At 36.2% G+C, this 24,830-nt stretch overlaps 2 protein-coding genes across 3 annotated transcripts in view; one reads left to right on the plus strand and one right to left on the minus strand.

The window, feature by feature from the left end:
• LOC128989736 (ankyrin repeat domain-containing protein 6-like) overlaps nt 1-22,987 on the plus strand; it is a 72,743-nt gene extending 49,756 nt beyond the window's left edge. Inside the window, exons 2-11 of one of the 2 annotated variants that reach the window (XM_054411760.1) lie at nt 4,934-5,039; nt 5,690-5,788; nt 6,480-6,581; nt 7,679-7,876; nt 13,036-13,134; nt 14,132-14,230; nt 16,564-16,719; nt 18,787-18,966; nt 20,808-21,741; nt 22,225-22,987. In XM_054411760.1, coding sequence (XP_054267735.1) covers nt 4,938-5,039; nt 5,690-5,788; nt 6,480-6,581; nt 7,679-7,876; nt 13,036-13,134; nt 14,132-14,230; nt 16,564-16,719; nt 18,787-18,966; nt 20,808-21,741; nt 22,225-22,658 — 2,403 coding nt within the window. In that variant the 5' untranslated portion in view covers nt 4,934-4,937 and the 3' untranslated portion in view covers nt 22,659-22,987. The remainder of the gene's footprint in view (nt 1-4,933; nt 5,040-5,689; nt 5,789-6,479; nt 6,582-7,678; nt 7,877-13,035; nt 13,135-14,131; nt 14,231-16,563; nt 16,720-18,786; nt 18,967-20,807; nt 21,742-22,224) is intronic. The other variant, XM_054411761.1, reaches the window with a different exon arrangement.
• A 449-nt stretch (nt 22,988-23,436) lies between these two features.
• Nucleotides 23,437-24,830, minus strand: part of LOC128988471 (uncharacterized) — a 114,829-nt gene continuing 113,435 nt past the window's right edge. Inside the window, exon 62 of the mRNA XM_054409785.1 lies at nt 23,437-24,481. Within this exon, the coding sequence (XP_054265760.1) occupies nt 24,450-24,481 (32 nt within the window). The 3' untranslated portion in view covers nt 23,437-24,449. The remainder of the gene's footprint in view (nt 24,482-24,830) is intronic.

Genomic DNA, 24,830 nt, shown 5'->3' on the forward strand with positions numbered 1-24,830 from the left:
TAAGCGAAGCGGTCCCCACGAAATGTCTCGAGCTAGGAAAAAGGTAGCATGGCTGTTGAGGATTCATTTTGACGGTGGGAAAATTATCAGAAGTGTCAAAATTACCTGCTTTGTGTCAAAATTACCTGCTCAGCCCCACAGGCAGTCAAAGATGCAGACTTTAAATGGAAGTTCTGCTGGTTTTTAATAAGCTGGTTTAAATATACCAGCTGATTGCGTATTGTTAACATTGCGTATTTGTTTGTTTATTGGTTTTAGTGTCTGATTTTAGGTTAGAATGGTAATGCAGCGTTGAAAATGTATCGTGTTAGGGAAAGGCCGTGACTACTAAGGAAAGGAGAGTATTTAGGGATGGTTAAACGGAGGTGAAGGGCAGCAATTGCTGTGTTGAGCCCCTAAAGATATTAATTCTTGCTCTCAAACAGTTATGTAAAAATCTCCTTAAATTGAAATGTCCATTTGTTGTGGCATAAGATCGATGCACCGACATCGGTTTCCCTCGACGTCGACGGAGTTATGCCACCGATAACAAGAAAGCCATCAACTTAAATTAGATACTCCATTACGAGCCAAGCGTATAAACGAGCTACAACCACAACTGGCACAAACATAATCCATTACAACGAGCGGTGACATTTCAAAGATCTGGGACCGCCTCGCTCGTTGTCCACTCAATTAAACACAATAATAACATAATAAAGTGGAAGGGATGACCCTGGTCCACGGACGATGGACAGCCAGGTGACAGACTACGGCCAGTCAAGCAGAACGGAGAGAAGAACAAGAAATGCAAATCGCAAGACCGGTTCCAGAGAGTATAGTGGTCGGTGCATCGCTAGCTGTAGATTTACATAACTTCCGTCTGGCGGACCTTGCCTCTGGGCTGAGATAGCGATAGCTTCTTGTTTGATAGAGATGTAAAAGGTCCTCGGGTAAGGACATTCAGCACCAACGCCTGTTCAGTTGATTCAATTTATTACCCGAAAATATGTGGTCGATATAAAACCGGACCGCATACGATTCCGGCTTCTAGATTATCCCACCGATGTAAAATATGGACCCTAAAAGTCCTTTCGGTTCATCCTGAACATGTTTATGGCCAGCTTGGGTTCAGCTGATACCAAATCCTCTTAAGAGTTCATCGCGGGTCAGTGATGGCTGAATCAGTCCAACAGTTTCTATGAAGATGTCCTCAAATCCAACCAATGTTGTCAATGGTTGGCCACCGAGCATTATACTCGTAAATATATACTCTTGTACTTTTTATAAAAGATTTCTATGTGCAAGACAACACATCAGAGCATTTTGGACTGCAAGATGAGTGTTGAATGAACAAGATAACAGCTTTGTTTTTGACTGATAACATCTTAAAAGCCCAATATGTTGAGCCATTTTAAACAGATTTCTGATTACTAAGCGAGCACTGTATCCACTTAGCTAACCCAGCTCTACAAATGTTCACGTTTAGACCTTTCTAATAAATATTGAAATATAATTCCCCATATGTGTTTGTGTACTACCGCTTTATCTATCTATATATTAATAGGCAAGCATGTTTCTTTAAAACCTTTTTTCTCAGCTCGTGTGCATCGTAGGGAAAATCTACGCATACCGTTGGAAAGCTATTTTCCTGTAGGTGTGCAGAATCCCTTTACAAATTTAAATAGGCTCAAAGATAAGCACAAAAAATAAGTTTAAAAGTTGTAAAAAATTAACATGGATCTTATGCGTTGCTATGCTGGTTACGAAATAACAACGAAATATAAACAGAAAATCAAAACAAATGGAGGAAACTCCAATCACATGTTTTATTTACAGTGTGGGGTGAAAATAGTTAAGTGAGTACATTACATATTTTTGGTCGAGTTTCGACCACTGGACGACCTCTCGTTTCACAATAATTATGCAATTATGCATCGTGCGAAAACTTATTGGCGTGCAATAGTAGAAAAATCATTTGGTTATTAAGTTGTTTTCGCTAACTCCAATACTAATGTTTTTTCCAGTAAAAGATGTTTACTGCAATAAAATAACGATTGCAAAAACTAATCTCTCGTTAACTTCCTATTAGAAACCATTTGATAATATTGTCTTATGTAAACTGCTAATGAAAAGCCTATTTGTAGGACTATCAAACCTAATCACCCCTATTAATTTCTTCAATTATTGCCTTCACTGATACAGTCAATGATTATTTCCCGTCCAAATGAGAATAAAATCACCTCTATTACCGCTCATTACATGAAATTGAATATGTTACAGATTTAAAAGATGTTATGTCTCTTCTACACTACGGCAAATGTTTGTAAATGGGTTGAGAGCTAAATTACACTCATTATGAGTATGTAAGATGCTATTATCCCAATCAGGAAGCAGGTACCTACGCTACTGCTACTACTTCTGTGTTGCATTATGGGAATGCGGCAACGATACGCCCCGGCGATACTGGCCTCGGTACTACGCACACAAGTGTGAACTCACCTCACGATATAATTCGTTGCATGAAATTAAATTGTCAATAATATAAAATACATCGCACAGAACAAAGATGCAGTCTGTAAGTGAACTTGTTGAGTAGACTGTACATTTTGATAAAATACAACGCAAAATATCCAAACCATACCTAATCCCGTAGTATTCAAAGTCATTGATTACCTACACATCCTATCTGGCCTATCTCTTACAAAAATACAGTAGTATTTAGAGAAGTTATGGTTAATGTGTAGTAGGCCCTAAATATTTAATCGTGTTTTCTGATGATTCGTCAAGATATGCCATTAAAAAAAGTATGGATTCGAAAATATACAAAAAACTGTTAAGTGCTCGTAAATAATATTATCAATGATAATATTGTCCAATCTACAAATTAAATAGTTGCGTACAAGCTAACACCACAACTGTACTGTCATAAATGAGAAAATGAGTGTGAAAGACTAATTATTTCTATGCTTTATAGTAATTGAAGGAAAAATATGTGTAACACGAGAGCAAAGTGCGACTTAGCACACTAGCACAAATAAATATTACTCATAAAGTTATATACCAATCTGACGCACTCAGACGGTATAATCTGTTGAACCGTTCCTCAGTCGGCAGCTCCCAAACACCCTATCCAGAGTGCAATGGACCAATGGTACGTAGCCTCAGAAGGTCCATTCCAAGACACGGTCGGATGAGCGAACATCTTCGCCTCAGCTTGACCATTGTCCGGGGAAATAGCTCGGTAATAGCTGCCTGAGCGCCGCAGACCAGAGCATACGACACAGGTAATTGCAGATTTCTGCAGACGACGCGATGAGGCTGTCCCGTTGAGCGGACACCTGTGCCATGCAGTCCGAGGTACGGCATTCGTCACACTCCTCCAGAACATCGATAATGGTACCGCACTTTGCATCACCGTTAGTCCCCGCATTATACGTGTCTTTGCAACTTCTTATGGAAATATCGGATCGAGTTGGGCGTTTTTTGCTGATTTAGTTGTTAGAGGTTTGATTGCCGGAGGTCGCCCGTGACGTAGCGGAAGTTTGCTTCGCTTCATTGTCACCCGGGAGTTTGGGCTCGCCCAATTGTGTTCTTTTAAGCAGTAGGATTAGAAAAGTTTGCGTGTAGTTTTAATAGGAGATTATGATTTTATTGGTACGTTTTTATGAAAGAAAATTAAATGAGCATATGTTGGATATTGAAAGTAAAGTAGGCCTAGTTATGATTTCTTCTTATTAACTAGAAATGCTTTTTCAAAGGCGATTGTAGATGTAGATTTTGTTTACTTAATATGCTTGTTGCAACGTTTAAAGGAGGTTATTTGACTGAGGTTCTCTTGCCCTAATATCAAAAAATGCCTTCCATTCTGGATTAAACATTTTCTATAGAATAGTGTAGAATAGTGCAGTGTATAGAATATAGACACAGCGGTTATTGTGGGTGGGGTGGCGGAATTTTACCTCCCTGGAATTTTGAATTTGACCCCCTGAGCAAAACTGACGTCACAAACTAGGGGGTGAAATTCCCGCCGCGAACTTTTGAGTTGCCCAAAACATGAGTTGACTTTTGTAGGTATCTTTTCACGGTATCAATTTAATCATAACAAATTAAATTATAAAACCTTGAGTGTGGGGGCCGGAATTATACCCCCTTCATGAGTTTGGCTCCAAATTTACAGCCCGGATTTTTACCCCCGGAATCTTACCCCCTGTCCAGATATAGAATTTGGTGGGAATAATTATTTTCTTCGGTAATTTTTTGTCTGTTTATAGAAAGACGTATAGGCCTTCTCAGTAAATTATTATTTACCTCTTTTAACTGCCAAATAGTGATTCTCTCAAAACAATAATTATTACAAAAATATTATTCTCGCCAATTTCTATCGGACCAGAGGGTAAAAATACAGGGGTCGAATTACAGACCGTTCATCTTTAGCGCAATTAAATAGTTACTATAATATATAAGCATAATATATGGGCTCTTGCTAAACCCTAGTTAGTTATATGAACACTGAACAGGGTGTAAAATTCCGGCTTTTATTTCTCATCTAATTTATTTAGCTCTGCTTATTCTCATTAGACTCCACAATCCGCGGGGGTTAAAATCCGCCCAAGAACAAACTTGAGAGCACTCAGATGACAAAATCATAGTTCATCAGATCTGCTCAGGGTGTAAAATTCCAGGAGGATAAAATTCCCTCGCCTCCTTATAGTATACTCCTACTGACATGTGCAAGAGTTGGCTAAACTGTATTTTTGTACCTTTATTCCACAAGTTTATGTTTAAACATGATTTAACATTTATCAATGGTGTTGATGATGGCTGGAGAAATTTGAGCAGCAGTAGTCTCTGAACATATTCAGGATTTGGCCAAACTAAATTCTTTTCTATTTGATTCTACCAGATTTTTTTCTAAATATGATGAAAAATTAAGAAAACTTTGATGTTGCAGGGTGATGTTGGCTGAAGAAATTCGAGCTGCAGCAGTCTCCGGGCATGTGCAGGACTTGGCTAGACTACTCGCTCGTTCTGATCCCAACAAGTTCCTTTCAGACTCGGTAATGTGTTTTTTATGCACTTTAAATATAATCAATCTTTTAATATTGAGAATTTTGATTTAAACCATAGCTTATGTAGACAGTTATTTAAATGATTGTTTACTGAAGATGTAAGAGGTTATGACCTACATGAGAAGATTATAAGCCTGGAAAATCTTACTTCTTTAGGTTGAAGGTTGAAGTATTTTCTAATATGCAAGATTTAGAGTCTTGTTTCATAAAGAGATTATTTGACACATAAGATGTGAGAGGGGTTGGTATAGGCATTGTTAAAAATAAAAAATAACAAGCATATTCAGCAGTTCGTACTCTCTTGTTTATACCCATGGTGGAAGGAAAAACATAGGTGTGATAGGCGTCATAGGCTGATGTCACCCAGATTGCAAACAGAAAACCACCTGATTGTAACTGCTATATGGGTATATATTTGTTTTGATTTGATTGTTATTGTTTTGATATATTTTTTTAAATAGTGAAATGGCGTTTGCAATCTGGGTGACGTCAGCATATAATGAGAATATCACACCTTTTTTTCATTCCACCATGGTCTATACCCCTACAAGCTCTTTCTATGTTATATTATATGAAACTTTAAACATAGAAACGTTTAAAAAAAGTTTTGGCTTTACTTACTTTTCCTTGATATACAGGATGGCCGTACAGCGCTTCACCTTGCAGCATCCGCAGGCCATGTTGAGGTCATCTCTCCTCTCGTGCTAGCCGGAGCTCCAGTCAACGCCATCGACTCTGTAAGATTCTTATTCTTACATAGTCTATTTATCCAGTATAGTTCGGTGATTATGATTTAGTAAAGTATTGACCATTGAGCACATATGTAACAAAATGGTTCATGAATTTGGCTTGTTACAGTTTATGGTTCTAAATGTTGAAAAAAAAATCAAATGAGGTTGACTATTTTAAGGTGTTATAGAATTTACATGCTGGATTCCTATTTATTGGATGAATTTTATTTCACATGTTTTCGATTTCTCATACTGAGTGGGGTTCTAGTATACAAGAAATTCAATTTTTTATCATAGAGAGATCAAAAAGCTTTACATGACAAAGATTTATGATACAAATATTTACAAAAATGCATTTTGGTTAGCATTATTGATGTTGAATATAGTACAATTATTAGGCTTCTCATCATATAGTAAAGTCAGAAGCATGTTTTGATCAAATAGTTTTCCCCCATCTTTTAGCTTTCATCTAGATGAGTATCCTGCCCACCCCATTAGTTGCACTATGGCTTGCCCATAAGGGGGTTTGAATTATGTTACTCTACCTGGAATTATGTTTCAGTGGTTATGTATATACAAAATTTCAAAGAACCTCTTGATTCACACCAGTGCATGACTTTTCCATCTTCCTCTGGCTACATAATTTCCACCTCCTGTTCACCTCAGTTTTAACGTCTGTCGTCTGTTGTCTGTCCAGTCGGGATGTACGGCGCTGCAGCTGGCCGCTTCAGAAGGTCATGAGCAAGTCATCGAGCAGCTGCTTAAACATGGAGCCAACCCGAACAACCAGGACATCGTGGTCAGTGAGCTTCAACCACATGTGTAGCATTTCAAACTTATGGATATATACTATTTGCAAAAATGAGATTGTGAATCCACAAGTCTTCAGAAAAAATATATATTAAATTTGAATATGATTTATGAATCTAGTAATTTGTCTTTACTGGCATAACATGAAGATAGTTTTAGATGACAGGCCCCTTTGTAACAATCTAAAATCAAATTAACTTTTGTATACATTTTTGAAAGCTTAATACCGTACTCATTGCAAATCACACAATGGATTCTGAATAATCTTGAATGAGATTAAATAAATGCGATAGATTTTGGTGGTTGAGACCCAAAGCTAGCATTTGTTGTAACATAGACAAATCACTGAATAGCCAAATGGTTGCAGTGCACCACATAAAATCTAATAGTGGTTGGACCAGCCTCTGAAGAATTTTGTACCTATTAACAAAACTGGCTTTTTTTTAGTTTTTGGTCTTTTGGGTAAAAATTCTTTCTTACCAGTAATCACTTAAGTAACAAAAAAGTTTCCTTGTAGTTTATTCTACTCACATTTCATTCATCTTTGCTCTCTGAAACTATACAACATGGTTTGTCGGAATTTAGTTCAATAATTCAAAACTGGAAACTAAACACCTAAGTTACTGGTACCGACTGACCAACAAAAGTAGACTTCTTATCCCATTGTAAATTTTGAAGCTGGTTTTTCGTGTCTAATTCATGTCCGGTGACACTGATTGCTAGTGTTGATGAAATTTTGTTCTGATTTTCGCTTTACTGTCTGGTTTTATAATCAGGGGCGAGCTATTGTTTATGATTGGATCATTTTATTTGGCTAAACAAAGTTTTAAATTACTGAAATAAGAAGAAACAAAGCGTAAAAAAAAACACGACCCCTACAGTGCACCGTACAGAACTAACAATAAAAGCTTCAGCTGATCCTTAATTATAAGACATCTAAGGGAGTATATTTTATCCATGATTTAGCCCTTTTTCGAAAACCACCGTAATCGAACCAGATGAATAAAATTAATATTGAACGTACCTAATTAATATAAAATGTAGACTATTATTACCTAGAGTCATCATACTCCCGTTTGTCCCTAGCATGGCAACACAGCGCTACACGAGGCTAGTTGGAAGGGGTTCTCTCGTACTGTCGCTGCGTTGTGCAAGGGCAAGACCAACATGCACATCAAGAACCTTGGCGGGTTTGCCCCCCTCCACCTCTGCTGCCAGAACGGCCACAATCAGAGTTGCCGAGAGCTGCTCATCGCAGGCTGTTCACCTGATCTCCAGAATAACGTGAGTTTACACGCAAACTTTACCCGTGAAATACATCCACATTTACCTATTTTATTATTCTGTAAGCGGTTTATTAAAATCGAAATTGTGAGAGTTTGACAGCTTGCAAGATGATGGGAGAGGGCTCAAATTAAAGGTCTCGGTCCCGGGGTTTCGAGAAAAATAGCACATGACTAGATAAAATAAATTATCTTTCGTTTGTCCTTTTGATAAACATTTTTTATAAAGAATGTAGCGAATGTGCGTGGCAGAGGACGGCAAGACAGGGATTAGTTCTAAGGAACATAACAGAAATAAGGAATAGAGCTTATAGGTACCTACTCAAAGAATTCCGCAAGAAGAAGTATTTACCATCATTCAGAAGACCATTACAAAATGAGTTGACTGTTTTCGTGATTTTTAGGGACGTAGGTCCACAAATGCCACTAGTAATGTGTATTAGTTATAGCCCAGTCAATAAATGTTTTTTATCGCAACTAAATGGTGGAAAGCTGGATTTTTTATATGTGATAGAACCACATGAGAGGTGTATTTTCCCAAAAGTCCCCACTTCTACCCCTTGAGCTTTCCCCCCCACCCCCCTCCAAACATAGAAATTGCAGTGATTTACTTAATTGATCATAATTCGAATGTTATGTAAGTTATCGAGCTGCAATTTGTTTTATTTTATTTCTGATTAGTTTTCCTACAACTTTTGTATTTATAACATTTTTCTAAAACCAATACTTAGGGAGATATAAAATTTAAACTTCGTTAAAAGCTTTTTTTCAGAGTGCAAAATCTTGTTTTTCTCTATGTATACTTTTAAATATAAATAATACGCAAATATGGTTCAAACAAAAGTTTTAGTACGTTTTTCAAGGTTTACAAATATATTATTGGTTAGTCATCTAGGTGACCGGGTGAAGAGCTGAGCGTCGGCAAAGTGAGCGCGTGCGCGCTAGTTGAACACCTCTGCGCTGCGTCATCGCATCTAGCCCAGCCAATAAACGCACCAACTGCCTTTTTTCGTCGCTAAATAGTGGAAATCTGAGTTTGTTATATGTGATGGAACCACTTAAGACGTGTATTTTGCAAAAAGTTTCTGAATCTCCCCCCCCCACTAACTCCAAACCTGGAAATATCAGTTGTTAACTTTACTGGATATAATTCAAATTCTACGCATGCCATGTAGTGAAATTTGGTTTAGTATTATTTATAATTAGTTTATCTACAACTGTTGTACTAAAGATTTTCTTATCAAACTATATCCAAAGAAATATAACGTTTAAAATTGTTTTTATAATGTTTATGTTTATGAGTACACAATTTTGTTTTACCCTCTATATATTTTTTTCCAAATAAAATACGCAAAATGTTACAAAAAAAATTTTGTATGTTTCTTAAGGTTTATAAATATATATTTGATTAGTTATCAGCATCCGCGCAGCCCCGCCCGTCGATACATAGCCTAAATAAGGACCGGCACCGCTAAGTTCTCAACGGTTTTATATACATTCTAAGACTTCCTAATTTGTAGCCTACATTACTACCAAAACAATCTGTTTCCAAGCTAAACCGTGACTAAATGAATCACCTCACGGTCAGTAAAAATCTTTCGTCGACTCACTAATCCTTGATACAAACTGTGTCCTATCGTTGATATGTCCCTCTCTTCACGCTTCCCGCTAGCAAATAAAATATGGCTGCTCTGCAATGAGTTGTAAGCCTGTGTTAAAATAATATCACGAACAACGTAGAAAACTGTCGGTAGTATTTATAAGCCATTTTTAATCATGGTAAGGAACACAAATTAAAACCAGTCAATGTTAAAACTAACTTTTTTTATTTTAAAACACTTAATAAGCGCCTTCATCTTTATTAGCGATGTTAAACGTTTGCATAATGTCTACCAAAAACCAATAAAGAACTATAATGCTGACTAATTTTTTGGATAACATGAAAACAATAAAATATTAGAGAACAGAACCTCACCAAGATTCACAGTATAGAGTCTCTAAAAATTATTGATCTGGACCACGTATTAGTGCCGTAAAGCAGATTCGTAATACATTGCTGCCAATTTTTACGAAAAAAACCTCAATTTGATTGACACATCTACACAATATGTTAAGAAATTTGAATAATCTGCCTGTATGTATCCCGTAAATAGTCTTGCCTGCATGTATGGGGACACAAATAGTTTTTTACTTACTTATTTATAAATTTTCGATACATGCCTTATTACATCAATTAATTGGAAAGTAAATAAAAGAAAATACGTCTAATAGTCTAACACTTAAAACATTAATTTACACTTATAATGTTACTGACAATACTGTAAATATACATAAAAGATGGTAAGTGGTCGTCGATTTCGATTCGACACTCCAATCATCCTCAGACCCATAGGAGAATTGGATCATCTCATCATTGGGTTCAGTATGTTTCTTACCCAGCTTTATGTAATGTAATATATGTATCCGTGTATATTATTGTCAATAGGTTTAGCCATTGACAGAAATAATTAAATAAATTATTATTTTAAATAATAAACGAGTTAAAACCAACAATAAATTTAAGAAATGTACAAATGATTAGTTTTCATCTAATTAGTATTTTTTTCAGTTTACTATTTAGATCTTTACTGACCGCGAGGCGCAGTTAAGTATAAATCTTGCGGAGATCAAAGCGAGTCCCATTGGTGGTAGATAATGGAAAGCACATTGTAACGTAAGGAAGAGCAAAGAGTATGTTTATAGTGATTTTTAAAGTGTTTATAAAGGCCTAGTGTTCTATACCTCAATCTATCAAACTTTCGTTGGTCAAATATGAAGAAATCAAGTATTAAAAGTATTGCAAGTATAACAAGTAAGTAGGTAGAGATTAATTTACCTGAACCAAAACTGGTTATAAAAAAATTATTGGGTTCCATCTAAATAATAATTGTTTTTACTGTTAATGGTTAAGCTTGGATACAGATTGTTTTGGTAGTAAACTAAAAAGTACAAGGCCATAGCATTTGTATAAAACCTTTGAGAACTTAGCGATGTCGGTGCCTATGACGCGACGCATCGACGGGCGGTGCTGCGCTGCGCGGAAGCCTGCACCCGGTGTCTTTGCCGACAATGCCGACGCCCCACACTACATCAGTTTTTTTCAGATGACTAATCAAATATATATTTATAAACCTTAAGAAACATACTTAAGTTTTTGTTAGAAACATTTTGCGTATTTTATTTGGGAAAAAATATAAAGAGGGTAAAACTAAATTGTGTACTCTTAAACATAAACATTGTAAAAAAGTTTAAATGTTATATCTCTGTGGATATAGTTTTATAAGAAAATCTTTAGTACAACAGTTGTAGATAAACTAATTATAAAAAATATAAACCAAATTTCACTACGATGGCATGCGTAGAATTTGAATTATATCCAGTACAGTGAGCGACTGTAATTTCCAGGTTTTGAGGGGGTTTTGGGGGGGGGATGGTTGGGGGGGGAGAATTGGGAACTTTTAGAAAATACACGTCTTAAGTGGTTCCATCACATATAACAAACTCAGCTTTCCACTATTTAGCGACGAAAAAAGGCAGTTGGTGCGTTTATTGGCTGGGCTAGATGCGATGACGCAGCGCAGAGGTGTTCAACTAGCGCGCACGCGCTCACTTTGCCGACGCTCAGCTCTTCACCCGGTCACCTAGATGACTAACCAATAATATATTTGTAAACCTTGAAAAACGTACTAAAACTTTTGTTTGAACCATATTTGCGTATTATTTATATTTAAAAGTATACATAGAGAAAAACAAGATTTTGCACTCTGAAACAAAGCTTTTAACGAAGTTTAAATTATATATATCCCTAAGTATTGGTTTTAGAAAAATGTTATAAATACAAAAGTTGTAGGAAAACTAATCAGAAATAAAATAAAACAAATTGCAGCTCGATAGCTTAACTAAAATTCGAATTATGATCAATTAAGTAAATCACTGCAATTTCTATGTTTGGAGGGGGGTGGGGGGGAAAGCTCAAGGGGTAGAAATGGGGACTTTTGGGAAAAAACACCTCTCATGTGGTTCTATCACATATAAAAAATCCAGCTTTCCACCATTTAGTTGCGAAAAAGGCTGTTTTATTGCATTCATTGACTGGGCTATTAATTGAATACAGTCTATTGTTGTTACTAAATTACATGTGTTATTGTAAAAACTGTGTTGATTAAACACTTTTTTCGCTACACTACTTTGAAATTACATCTTTTTGTTATCGGTACATGTTTGTCACCTGCAAAAAATTATCATTACCGTACATTGTTTACTATGCGAAAGAAAAATGTTTACTATCTTTTCTGGATTTTGCCTACGTAAACAAACAAAGATTTGTTATTGTTTTGTGAACTGTTTACATTTTCAACAACCAAAACTGTACAACCAAAGTAAACATTAACTTTAAATTTAAGACATGACCTAAAATGCTGAGTTTTGTCATATTCCTAATTGTAGTGAAGAAAAATCCAATGTCTGCTTTAATTAAGGAAATTATTAGTCTTTGTAGTATAGCGAATAATAACGTTCAAAACACGAGTGGGTACTTTCCTGTTAAGGGGAATATTAATTATTATCGATGATTTCTTTTCGATATATTGATATTTTTGTTTTCCTTTACGTTCCATATTCCATATGTTTTAATATCTTCACACGCATTTAAATTACAGACAGACGTAGCAAATATGCCTTGGTTCAATAACCAAAGTTATTGAGTTATAGCTCGTATTAGAGAATGAATGTTCCCTTTAACAGAAAAGTACCCACGAGTGAAAATGGTCTGCACATATTCACGACCATTTAAAGTGCGCTATTCGTAAAGAGTAATGACTCATTTTCTACTCTTGTTATGAAATTACTATTACTGTACAGTATTAAAAAAAAAAAAAACTTAAAATCCATACCAAAGTGATAAGTCGTATCTCTATTTTTTATAAAAACATTGTATTTTCAAATGTCGAAGACCTACGCACCCAATATATTATTGAATTAATCCTCTGTATTTCAACAAATTTCCAGGTTCCAATTGCTAGACAGTGGTATTGAATTAAACAACTTGTTAGAATATTTGTCTGATGGTTGTGTGAATTTGAAAAGGGTGAAATAAAATATAAAATGTTGTTTTGTTGACAGTATGGAGACACCCCCCTCCACACGAGTGCAAGGTACGGCCACGCTGGAGTTACCAGAATACTCATTAGCGCTCACTGTCGAGTGTCCGACCAGAACAAGGTACGGCAATCAAAATTATATTTATCGTCTTAGTAATCAAACAAATGTACCTTTAAGATCAAACTAGAGGGAAAGTGTAAAAGATAGAGGAGTTTGCGAAGAATCTCAAAATATTGTTTTCTTTGTGATTTGAATTTGCTCCCTTTTTAATTACTTTCTCCCCCTACACATAGTATAATATGGAGAAAGTATTGTTTTCTTCAAAATTTTGAGTTTAAGTTATGGGGTGAAATAAGTGTACCCCTGAACCCAAAAAGGTGGTTTTCAAAGTGATTTCTGTGTGTGTGGGTACTAAATCCATGGTATTACCAGACGTTTTTTCATTTGTTTGAAATTTTGACCTGGGAAAAAGATTAAAAAAAATGACACTATCTAGCCTATTGCATGTTTGTAATGCTGAAGGACAATAAATGATGATTCTGATTCTGGTCCCGGGTTTAAATCCCGGCAAATCACCAATGGATTTTATCCATGTGATAATGCCGCAACCCTAGGTCTAGCCTGAAGTAATTTGAAAAACAATTCCGGGCACATGCCTAGTGTACTAGGACAACAAAAAAATGGTCCTTTTAATACTAAACAAAATGTTACAACCATGGATGTTTTCAATACTTTGAAAATGAAAATTCAAAGCTATTGCAATTTTTTGTGATTTTACCAATAAAATATCATAGTTATTCCCTCCGCTTATTCATTAAGGGTTGTTGACAAGCTAATGGGAGAAAGTATTTGTCAGATTCCTGATACAAGTACAACGTAAAAATTAGTAGGGGTTTTGTGGGAATCATTTGGGTTTTTATATTTTCACAGTAAATTAAATAGATCAATGATTTATCCATTAAGTACTGTTGTACTGAGTTTGAAATTGACCATAACACTTCTGTAACAGTATTAATCAATCAATTGTACCTAACACTTTAGTAGTGTTGGATTTTTTCTTAACAATTTTGCCATCTAACTTAGCAAATTTTTGAGTACGCATTGATACATTTTTCAGAATGGTGACACGGCCCTCCACATAGCAGCTGCCATGGGCCGCAGGAAGATGACCAGGATACTGCTTGAAGCCGGCTGTGATAAGTCTCTGAGGAATAAGGTGAAATACTATGATCACATTATCCATTTGTACATACATTACATGGAATAAATTTGATAAGCATTAAGCAAATACCAAGACTGAAAAACTCACCCGTATGCTGGTTTTGTGGATATTTGTTTAATATTGTAACCGTTGAATTAGACACTGAAGTGGACAAGGGCGGTCCTAGTCATATATTTTGGGGGGGGGGTCACCGGGGGGCCTAAAGGCGGGGGGTCCGGGGAAAAATTTGGAAATAACGTGCTAAAATGAGTGGTTTTTAAGCTATTTTGAGGACCTAGTTTAATGTGTTCAAGCTTCCCAGTTTATTTAAAGGTAAAAGAAATGTCTAAAAATAAACTTGAATAATGTCATGATTTTGCATTATCGAGACTTGGTTTTAATATCAAAGGAATACCGCAACATTACAACACATTCAAGCATTATTGATTTACAAAAACACCCTTTCAACTGGTGCCGATGTGCATGCTAAACAGAAAATGTCCAAAATCAGACCAAGATTTTGAAAAAGAGAACTTATTTTATCTAAGAAGTGTTTAAGAACTTGCACCAAACACGACTGCATTATACCTGTCCAGAAAGCAACAGTTAACCTACACAAAGTACACTACCCAACTAAGTACACATCCCAACTAACGCTGCGTCGGCGTCCCGTCACTGCTACCGCCTGAAGAATTGGTTCTCAGTGTTCTCATTTTTTTCTACGCCAGTGGCATTTTACAAGGGTTCAACGTGAGAATAAAGTTTTTGTGGTTGTGTCAGGAATTAAATCCGTCCCTTCCGCAAGTCTGAGACACTACCATTTTGTTGTTGTTTTGTGGCTAGCAACATGCCAATTGGGTTGTGTTATTCTTACATATGATATCAGGTGCTTTAAATATGAATACTATTTAATATTGAAAGTTTTGAAATTTGCTACGGTAATCATTGAATTACATTACTGTAATTAATTACAAATTCTTAACGCTGAACTCAGAAGTTAATATTCAACTACCTTTCAAACTTTGACTATTGATACAACTTCTTTTCTTTATCCAATACCCAACTCCAGTTTTCAATCATCTGGATTCTGGGTTAAAATTAATTATAACATTAAATGCCGAAAAATTAAATAAGAAGAAGAATGCAGCCGAACGTCGAACGTCAGCATCGGACACTGCCGTTGCCATATATGGCTGAAAGCGTCCGTTGTCTGCCAATCTTCCCTACTTTTCATAACGTACAAAAACATAGTCAGACTTGAACGATCCCAAGTTTTAGGTTAGACTTTGTAATTAGTCCTTTCGTTCGCTACAAGTGTAAAGACTACAAGGAATTTCAATTTGGTAAAACGATTTGCAATAAAAATTATTAATGTTTCCCTGGTATAATAGTTTGTGTATATAAAAAATATTTTGGGGGGGGGGGGTCATGACCCCCCCTGACCCCTGGGAAGTGGATATATGCTCAAGGATGACACAGCAATGGAAAATTAAACACAGTATCATTGATATAATAAACTTCACTTCAGTGACACTTTTACCTTTAGATACTGAAGTAGTCATCTCATCTTTATGTTACATAATTCAATATGTTACATAAAGAAACAATTTAGCCACTTTATTCTGTCTTATTTTTTCACAGTTATCATTATCATTACCTATTTGAAATTGGGACTCCACCTATGTGCGTATTTTAACCCAAATATGAGTTAACACGTTCAGTGCGGCAGGCATTCCAATAGGTGCTCGCCAATGCCGGCGAGGCCCAGGCAAAGCCCCGTTGTGGCACCGTAACAGCGAACGCAATTGGCATTCAAAGACTTCAATCTGACGAATAACAAAAGAGCAGCGGTGATTGTACTACGTTACCCCGAGATTGGACGTAGTTCCCTAAAACACCCAAAGGCAGCACTGCCTGGATCAGTAGTCAGTGGCTTTGTAATGTGGCTTGAAGAGCCCCGAAACCGGGACAAAAGCATTGCCAGACGGGATTTTACGGGAAATTTTAGTACCAACCTACACCAAAATAAAGCTCACATTCTAAGCTACAGGCTAGCAACAATTTTAAGTATTTTAACGTTCCCCGGCAATGGCTGAGATCATACTGAACTAATGTAGTGGGGGTTGCTTAACTACATTAATAGACCGACAACATTTGTAGACCGATAGGAGCGCTCGTTGCGCGACTACATCAATTGATGTAGTCAGCACTGGACATGTTAACAAATCAATTTTATTATGTATACTCTCGTAAAATAGGTACTAGGTACTGCAATTATTAGCGATTAAAAAGGTATTCAAAACGGGTCTACATTTAATCTTTTTAACAATAAGTTTATCACTTTTCAGCAACAAGAAACAGCCAAAGATATAGCAACGAGAAAAGATCTCAATGAAATCCTTAATATATTGAACAACACAAAAAGAAGTTCCAGCAAGAAAAAAGAAGAACAGGATAAAACTGATGGTAGTAAGCAGAAACCCAACAGAAAAGACAAAAGAAAGGTAGAGTATAATAAAAACAAATTTCTAACTTCATAACATGTACAGTACTGACAAGAATGACAAATTAAATTATCGCTCACTCTAGTACTCGTCTGGTCCTTCTTGCAAATAAATGCTACTTTCTTTTACTCTTATTTGAAAATAATTTCTATTGAAAACGTTTTCTTAATCACCAGAAAATTATGTTTTATTAAGAAAGAGAAAGAGTAATTTATTAATATAGAGTACACTAATTTGATTTTATGTGTTTGTTGATTCTATTAAAAATGAAAAAAAAACAGAGCTGTTAAACAATCCTCCTTAAATGTGGGAATAGATCCTTTGAAATGACTGTCTGAGGTTACCTAAAGTGAACACTTTTCCATAAGGAAACCTTTATTTTCAATTAAATATAATTCTATATTTTGAGACCAGCGCCAGACTATATAGGTTTGTATTCTAAGCTGAATAGGAATGCCCGATGAGTGTGGAATTGAGTGAGATTATCAGTGAGTGAAAATTTAAAAACGTACGTTTTCATGTCCCTGGCCTTTTACTTCGTAGATACTGGATTTGTAGTTTATTATTATGTGTTTTAATATTTTTTGGGACGGGGGCAACATGTTACACACATTTATTTAGTTTTAAATAGGTTCTAGGTATTTTTTTCGTATTTTTAAAGTCTCGAAATTCACGACCATGACGTGTCCCTAGGGTACATTTTCCAACTTTCACGCTGTTTTTAGACAAATTATTCATGCCGAAATATATAAAGCCATATTTTTATGTCATCAATGGTTATTAAACTTACAAAAAAGGAGCATATTATAATTTTATTGTCATTGCAGACTGACTACCATGACAAAATAAGTCTGTCCCTCGATTTGGCGTCACGACCATTTGGGAAAAATTTTCAACTTTGGAGCACGACAGTGGCAAGCCTGGCGTCGATGGAGTCAGTTGGTTTTAGAGACTAGTTCGGGGTGTACGTCAGGATTGTAGTGCCGGTCGTTTTGAGTTGAAAGGAGGAATTACAAGATTAATAAAGGAAAGATTGTGTTTTTTGTAATTTTGGTGTGTCCATGACCGTATGTAGTCATTCGATGAAGTAGACATGGTGTTAATTTTTGTTTATAAGATATTTCAATTGCTAGATCAACCTAGAAGTCCACTTTGTATCCTCGAACATGAGGTGCAGGGCTACCGCCAGAACAGAGCCAAATAACACGTAATTTCACGACCAAAGTTTCACGACCATCGCGGTTTTTTTCACGACCAATCCAGCCTTATGGATTATAGTGTGTTTGGTCGTGACAATAACTTTAATATAATTGTAAATTGAACAGTTTAGTTCAATTGAAACACATAGTTTTATTTTAACTAACAGTATAATTAAAGGATTGTTAGGAAAGATTTAGATTTTTCCAGACAATTCACGACCGTACCGCTTGTCCCTGACCATCACGTTTATGATTTCTATCATAAAAATTTCAAAAATTAAAATATCGTCATATTTCAATGTTTTATACACAAAAGAAGCACACCTCTATACATACATAACGATTTTTCGGGTCTTAGGTAAGTTTTTTCGGAATTATACAAACTTAAAAAGATTTTATTGGCTTTTTTCTATTTTTTGAGTTTTTTAAATTTTTTTCTAGAAAGACCAAATATACCAAAAGCTCAGTGACCTTTTTATTGTATAATGGTCATAAAAGTAAATTAGTTTATAGCAAAACATAGTTATAAAAATAATATTAACTATTTTTAATATTCATTTAAACGTCCGTTATGGTCGTGACAGGATTTTGTGGTGTTCTACTAAAGATGCTCTTTAAAAAGAAAACTACCAAAGCTATTGCGTTACCATGGACATTTTATGAAACTTAAAATGTTAATGAAATAAAAATAATAATAAAAGTTTTGAAAAAAGGGGAAAAAAATTTGCAAAGTGCTTTTCCTGAAAACGTACGTTTTTAAATTTTCACTCCAGTATAGGTTTTTCTTAAGCACAAACCTAACTTTTAATTTGTTGGATACTTAAACTTTGTTTACACAGTTTAAAATGTTGTTTAATTCGGTTGACAGCAGAAGTCTGACCAGAAGGTGCACTTTGAGAAGCTCCCCAGCAAGAACTGGTCTCCTTACGGCTGCCATTACTATCCTGATTCCAAAGCATTCCCCCCTCCGAAGCTGGATTCTTTACCTAATGAACCTCTACATAAAGGAGAGCAGTACTTCCTGGACTTGGCTGGCAACATTCGTAAGGTAGGTGAAAGTAAATACCAGAATTAGACTTACGTTCTGTTATAACAATGTATGTTCTACTTCTACAGGAGTGTAGTAGCTATAATTTATTATCAAATTTAACTAAGCGTGAATGTTTGTTAGCTCACAAATAATTGTTCAAAAGAAAAGTAAAATTTAGAGATGGTTCCTCTATGAGTATGGCAGGTATCTCTTCCTCACTCAAAATGACCATTTGTTTGTTGTTTTGATTTTCCCACCTCATTTTAAGTATTGTATCATGACGAGAGACATAATAGAGTCATACAACCCCCGATTGGACAACAACAATTGAATGCTCAAATAAGTTTGTGAATTACCTATAACATTCACAGAAAAAATATAAACCATTTAACTTTCTTGTAATTATGTATCCCTTGTAAAGAGTTTCATGAAAGTGTCCTTTTTAAAACTGTTTGTCACTTCATAGTAGCTATGTGATGTAGTATGTGGCACTTAAGGCGTGTTTACAATAAATCGAGCTCGTATTCGAATCAATGGAATGCGGTAGCGAGCGAGTTACTATTCCAGTATCGAATGACGGATCGAATTCCAGCAGCGTTTACGTTGTTGTTACTGGAATAATAGTAGCAGTTGAAAGTGATGTAGTTGTAAGGCGAAAGTTAAGTATTCATAATCAGCGATCAATATGATCAGTATAATATGTTTATTTTTAGTATGTATAATGAGTGAACATATTCAAGAACTGTGCAGAGATGTATAATATGTTTGTAAAAGTATATAGTATGTATAAGTAGTATGAGTGAAATTGTTCAAGGTATTTTGGTGGTCTGTGGAAAAAAAAAATTAATAAAAAAAAATTGAAAGAAATTTGTGTAGATCATCACGGAACGGTAAACACAAAATTTATGACCAAATAGAAATATCCCTTTTCCACAACACCTACGTTTTCACAAACTGGGCTTCATAAAGATAGGCCTTCGAATGTGCGAGCATTTCCCAACATGTTGGACAGTAACTAGAACGGCAAAATGTAATTCGTGCTCACATTCCACTACTAGCATCCGAGTAAATTTGTGGTTGACACTAATTCGAGGAGGAATTCAAGCTGTACTCGTTTGTGAGCTCGAATTAAATGTAAATGCGCCTTTAGACTCAATTTGTATTTTTATTGTTTTCTTACCACCAATGATGTTTATGAAAAATATAATTTTAATTTGAATCTTTGCATGTAAAAGTATTAATCGTAAAATATGTATTATTAACACGTTCGCGGCGGCACGTCAAATGGCGGGCGTATCCCAGGTGCGGCGCAGCCCTCAGCATCAAACAAACCCGATTGCCGCGTGTGATTGGCTTTCCAATTTCGGGCTGACAAATAGCAAATAACGTGCGAGGATGTCCTGCTTTACAACGAGAGTCGACGTAGTTCTCTAAACACCAACAGATAGCAGCACTGCTTGTAACGTAGCCGGTCCCATTGGAATTGTATTGCCAAATGGAGGGAAAAAGACGGGACAAAAGTAGAATTTTGAGATTGCCAGACGGGGATTTACGGGAAGATTTACTACCAACCAACACCACAAAAAATACAGTATACTATTGAGCAGTGCTGTGCGAGGTTTCAAGTTTCTAGCTCTAATCCTGGCTTAAAAATAAATCATTTCGTACTGCATTGCAGCTTGGGAGCGATCGCACCCACCAGGATGGCATTAGGGTTCCGTATGGGAGCGATCGCTCCCATGCCGCCGCGAACGTGTTAATGTATCGTTTACTCTCTAAACCAAAATTGTAGAACATCAGCCTTAATATCACTTCACTGGCTAAAAATTGTTGAAAATTAAATTAACAATATTTTACAGGGACCAGTAGGCGTTGGCTACACATGCTACTGTGCCCCATTCTTCCAACACATGGAAGCTCGCATGGAGAGAGACAAAGAAGAACTCAAGAAGCATATCACCTCTGCTGAGAAACGAATCGATAAAAAAGTACAAAACCTGGAAAGACAAACAGAAGTACGAATATCTCAACTTCGAAAACAGCATCAACACCTCACACAGTGGCTGAGAGGAGAGTCGTACCTACCAAGGACTAGAAGTCTTGATCTTCTCGATGACAAGTCCCTACTGAATGAAAACACAGCAGAGGGAGCCACTGAGATCCCTGAAGAACGTCGTTTGGGTCCAGCTGATCATAGGAGTATGGACGATCTGTGCTCTGAACGAGAAAGTGATCATGGGCAAGAATTCAACAGACCAACAGATAAAGTCGGCCTTTTCTGGAGATCACAGTTCGCTAGTGAAAGATTACAGAGGTACCGCGATAAAACTAAATGTCCAGACCTCGTTTCATCCGTTACCAAAACGGAAAAGTGCAACGCTTCACCTCACAATGAAGAGTGTTCTGCCGTGAGAGAAGTTGAGGGGAAGGATGTAGAAACCAAATGTGATAAAGACTGCAGTGACTTGCCGAGCTGGAGGAGACAAGAGTTGCGCAAGTCTGTGCACGAGATAGTGTCCCGTGTGCAAGCGTTGCACTGGAGACGCAGTGGAGACGTGCGTGAACAAGCTGAGGGACGAGAGCAAACGTGGGCGGACACCGAGCACTTCACACACTCGGACTCTAGCGATGGCGAGGAGTGTGAGCGACCTGGGCCTTGGTCAGAGGTCAAAAGGTTACCTTACCGCAGCCGCAGTGCAGTGTACAGTCCTACACTGGACAGAGACAACAATGACTCCGGCTACAGCACCAAGATTTGCAGCAACTCTCAAGGACCATCACCTTCCCTCTCTGGTTAGTGCTTACTAATCTGCTAACCATTATAACAATTTAACTAACTTTACTAGGTATTCTTGGTAAAGGACTCAAGGCCAGAAAAGGTTTGGCTTTATGAGTAGTAAGAGGAGGCTTCCATTTACAGTGAGTGAGTTTCTTCTTCTCTAGCTCCAGTATAATCATTTTAGAATAATTTCAGTTATTGAAAAACTTAAGATTCAAACACTGACTGTTCAAATCAAACTCTTATATCTTAATTTGTTTTACCTAATAGGCCAATATAAAGGCTACCTGGAACAGAGTATTCCACTTAAATTGGATACATTTCTCAGTGAAGACTGTCAGACTCCCCAATGACCCTGTAAATCAACCCCACTGGTTTTGAACATCCTACTACTGGCATTTGATCATATTCTTGCTAAACCACTTTTTTACATTGATACAGCATCTGTTCAGGAAATTACTAAATATTAAGTGTTTTTTACGTTATATATTTTTCAGGTCGGCTGCAGGGTGATGACCCACTAGCCCCGAGGTTTTATCTGGACCAACCCGGACTCCCCTCGGACAAACACGCCACAGCCGTGCCATTCCTCTCCGGACCTTCACCTACAAACCCTCAGTATCCTGGTTCTTCGCCTCTTCCTCACCCACAATATCCCGGTTCCTCACCCCTCCCTCTTCCCCAGTATCCCGGTTCCTCACCCCTCCCTCTTCCCCAGTATTCCGGTTCCTCACCCCTCCCTCTTCCTCAATATCCCGGTTCCTCACCTCTCCCTCAATATTCAGGTTCTTCACCCCTTACTCTCTCACAGTACCCAGGACCCACCTCCTCTCAACCCCTCCCCCACTTCCCCATCACCTCTGACCTCACCACTGACAGGTTCACTGCCAGAGAGTGCCAAAACCTACACACTGAAGCAAGTCTGGTGTGATTTTGCTGGATCAAAATGTAATAGTAGGGTTAACTGAGAAGAAGAGTCCTGATCTATGAATTGGCAATTATTGTATAAATTTTAGTGTGGACTTTACTTAAATTGGTAATAGAGTAACTTTCACACCTGAGTTATGTATGTTAATTTATGTAGACAGGCTTACCTTTCTTAGTGGCAAAAACATGAATTATCATAATAAAATATATTTTTTTTAATCAAAATTCACAACGTAGAAAAAGTAATATTTGTTGAAAATTTAAATCAAATTAATTGCTATGTGAGATGATTGAGATGATAAAACATTTTCTGTAGCAGAATGTACACCTACCATAGGAGTCGAAGTAATAAATTTAAAATTAATATAAAATATCTCAATTTTTATATTTTCTAAAAAGTTTTCATGTTCCACTAAGAATTAACTCTTTACTACTTGGTAAACCTACTATGACATTATATCCTCGCATATTAAACCATGCTGTAAATTTAGTTATTAACTTGTAAAAATTGTTTATTTATAACATTTTAACTTGTAATAAAATAAAGTATATTTTATTATAAATATAAATTTTCTATAACTTGTTTGATTCCACAGCATCCCCAACATTTTCCCTTCAAAATTAATTTAGCCAATCGAGGATATTGATTTTAGTAAATAAAAAGAACAATCCACGACTAAAATTCCAAATATTAGGACTTCTTTCCCTTCTTTGAAACTTTAAATGTTTTTATCATTATAGAACATTCGATATATTTAATGGTGAGTAAAATCCAAAGCCAATAACTTTAAAAAAGGTATATTTCTTCATATTTCTTATTTTAATTACAAAAATACAACATAATATTGTATACATTATTGGTTGCTGTAGCTTACATCTTATGACTGAAATTAGATCTAGGTATTACAAAGTTGCAACAGTATTTTAAATTACATTTTTACACTCTTAGCTATTCGACTTAAAACTACTATAACAACGTTCATATAATGTAAACAACGCTATCTGGTAAATTAACCGATTGGAATATCCTGCAACCCACTCGATGAAAAGAGGTCGAGTAGTAATACGTTATTTTTATTTATTTAGAGTACAACTATTCTTTCACAGTTAGTCAGCAGTACTTGTCTATCCTTACTATTTCAATCACAATAGATATCAGCACTTGTACACTCTCAAATCGTATGGATGAATGAAGAAGAAATGGATGCACAACTAGCTTACTTAAAAAAAAGTTCCTGAAAGTTAAATATTGGTCCACAATTATGCAAACAATTTTGTTTACTTCCTTCCTATTTGAAGGAGGGCAAGTTTTATGAAGTTTTAGGACAAAATTTGTTGTGTTATGCGTTTTTTTTGTCTACAGTACTATCCACTTCTTTGAACTTCTTAGGTCAATTGTGTGTCCAACTTCCTCAAAGTGTAAACATTTTTCAAAACTGCTACCGTAACTATTTTTTTCTTATTTTCCTCACTGCTGACTGCGTGAGAGAGTCTGGAACAGTTCACCCTGAACCACCTCCTTGAGCGTATATACACTGGCACCGAGCGAGGGTCGAACCCTCTTGCCTCCATCGTTACAACAAATTTTGCGTTCAAACTTAATAAATATGGCAAAGCTCGCTGTAACAATTTCAATTTTTTGGCAAACATGATTACAGTTATAAATAAGCTATGATCTAAACTTGTTAACTATTAGCACATCACACGTATAAAACATACTATTGTACACATTCACTCTCTCATTCACACTTAATGCTATTCTTGTTTAATATCATGAGCACAGCCTCGGAAATCTCTACTGCCCCTCGCTCTCACTGTCGCTCTTGTCTGCAACAGAAAAGTTAGTTTTTACGATTATGAATTTTCAAACAGTTTAATTTTCATAAATCGTAAGGTTAAGGCTACTAACAACAACTAACCACAGCCACAGTTAAAGCTGGATTAAAAAGTTTATTAACAATGCTACGATTAGGCTGAATCAGTTTAGTTTCAGAGAAAATACTTTTACATGTTTTTCAAGGAGTCCAAAACATATTTTTGATAGAACTGAGTGTTTAACTTGATTGGAAATTAAAATCCAAAAGTGGGATTAGAAACTATACCAAAAAACAAAGTCTGGTAGTCTTATTTATTGACATTCTCTGTGTTCTCTTGAGCCGTTCATAGTTGCTAAAAC

This window comes from Macrosteles quadrilineatus, unplaced genomic scaffold (genome assembly GCF_028750875.1).
Source record: "Macrosteles quadrilineatus isolate MER2022 unplaced genomic scaffold, UCM_ALF_1.0 Scaffold_3__2_contigs__length_128488019, whole genome shotgun sequence".
In the NCBI taxonomy this organism is placed as follows: domain Eukaryota; kingdom Metazoa; phylum Arthropoda; class Insecta; order Hemiptera; family Cicadellidae; genus Macrosteles; species Macrosteles quadrilineatus.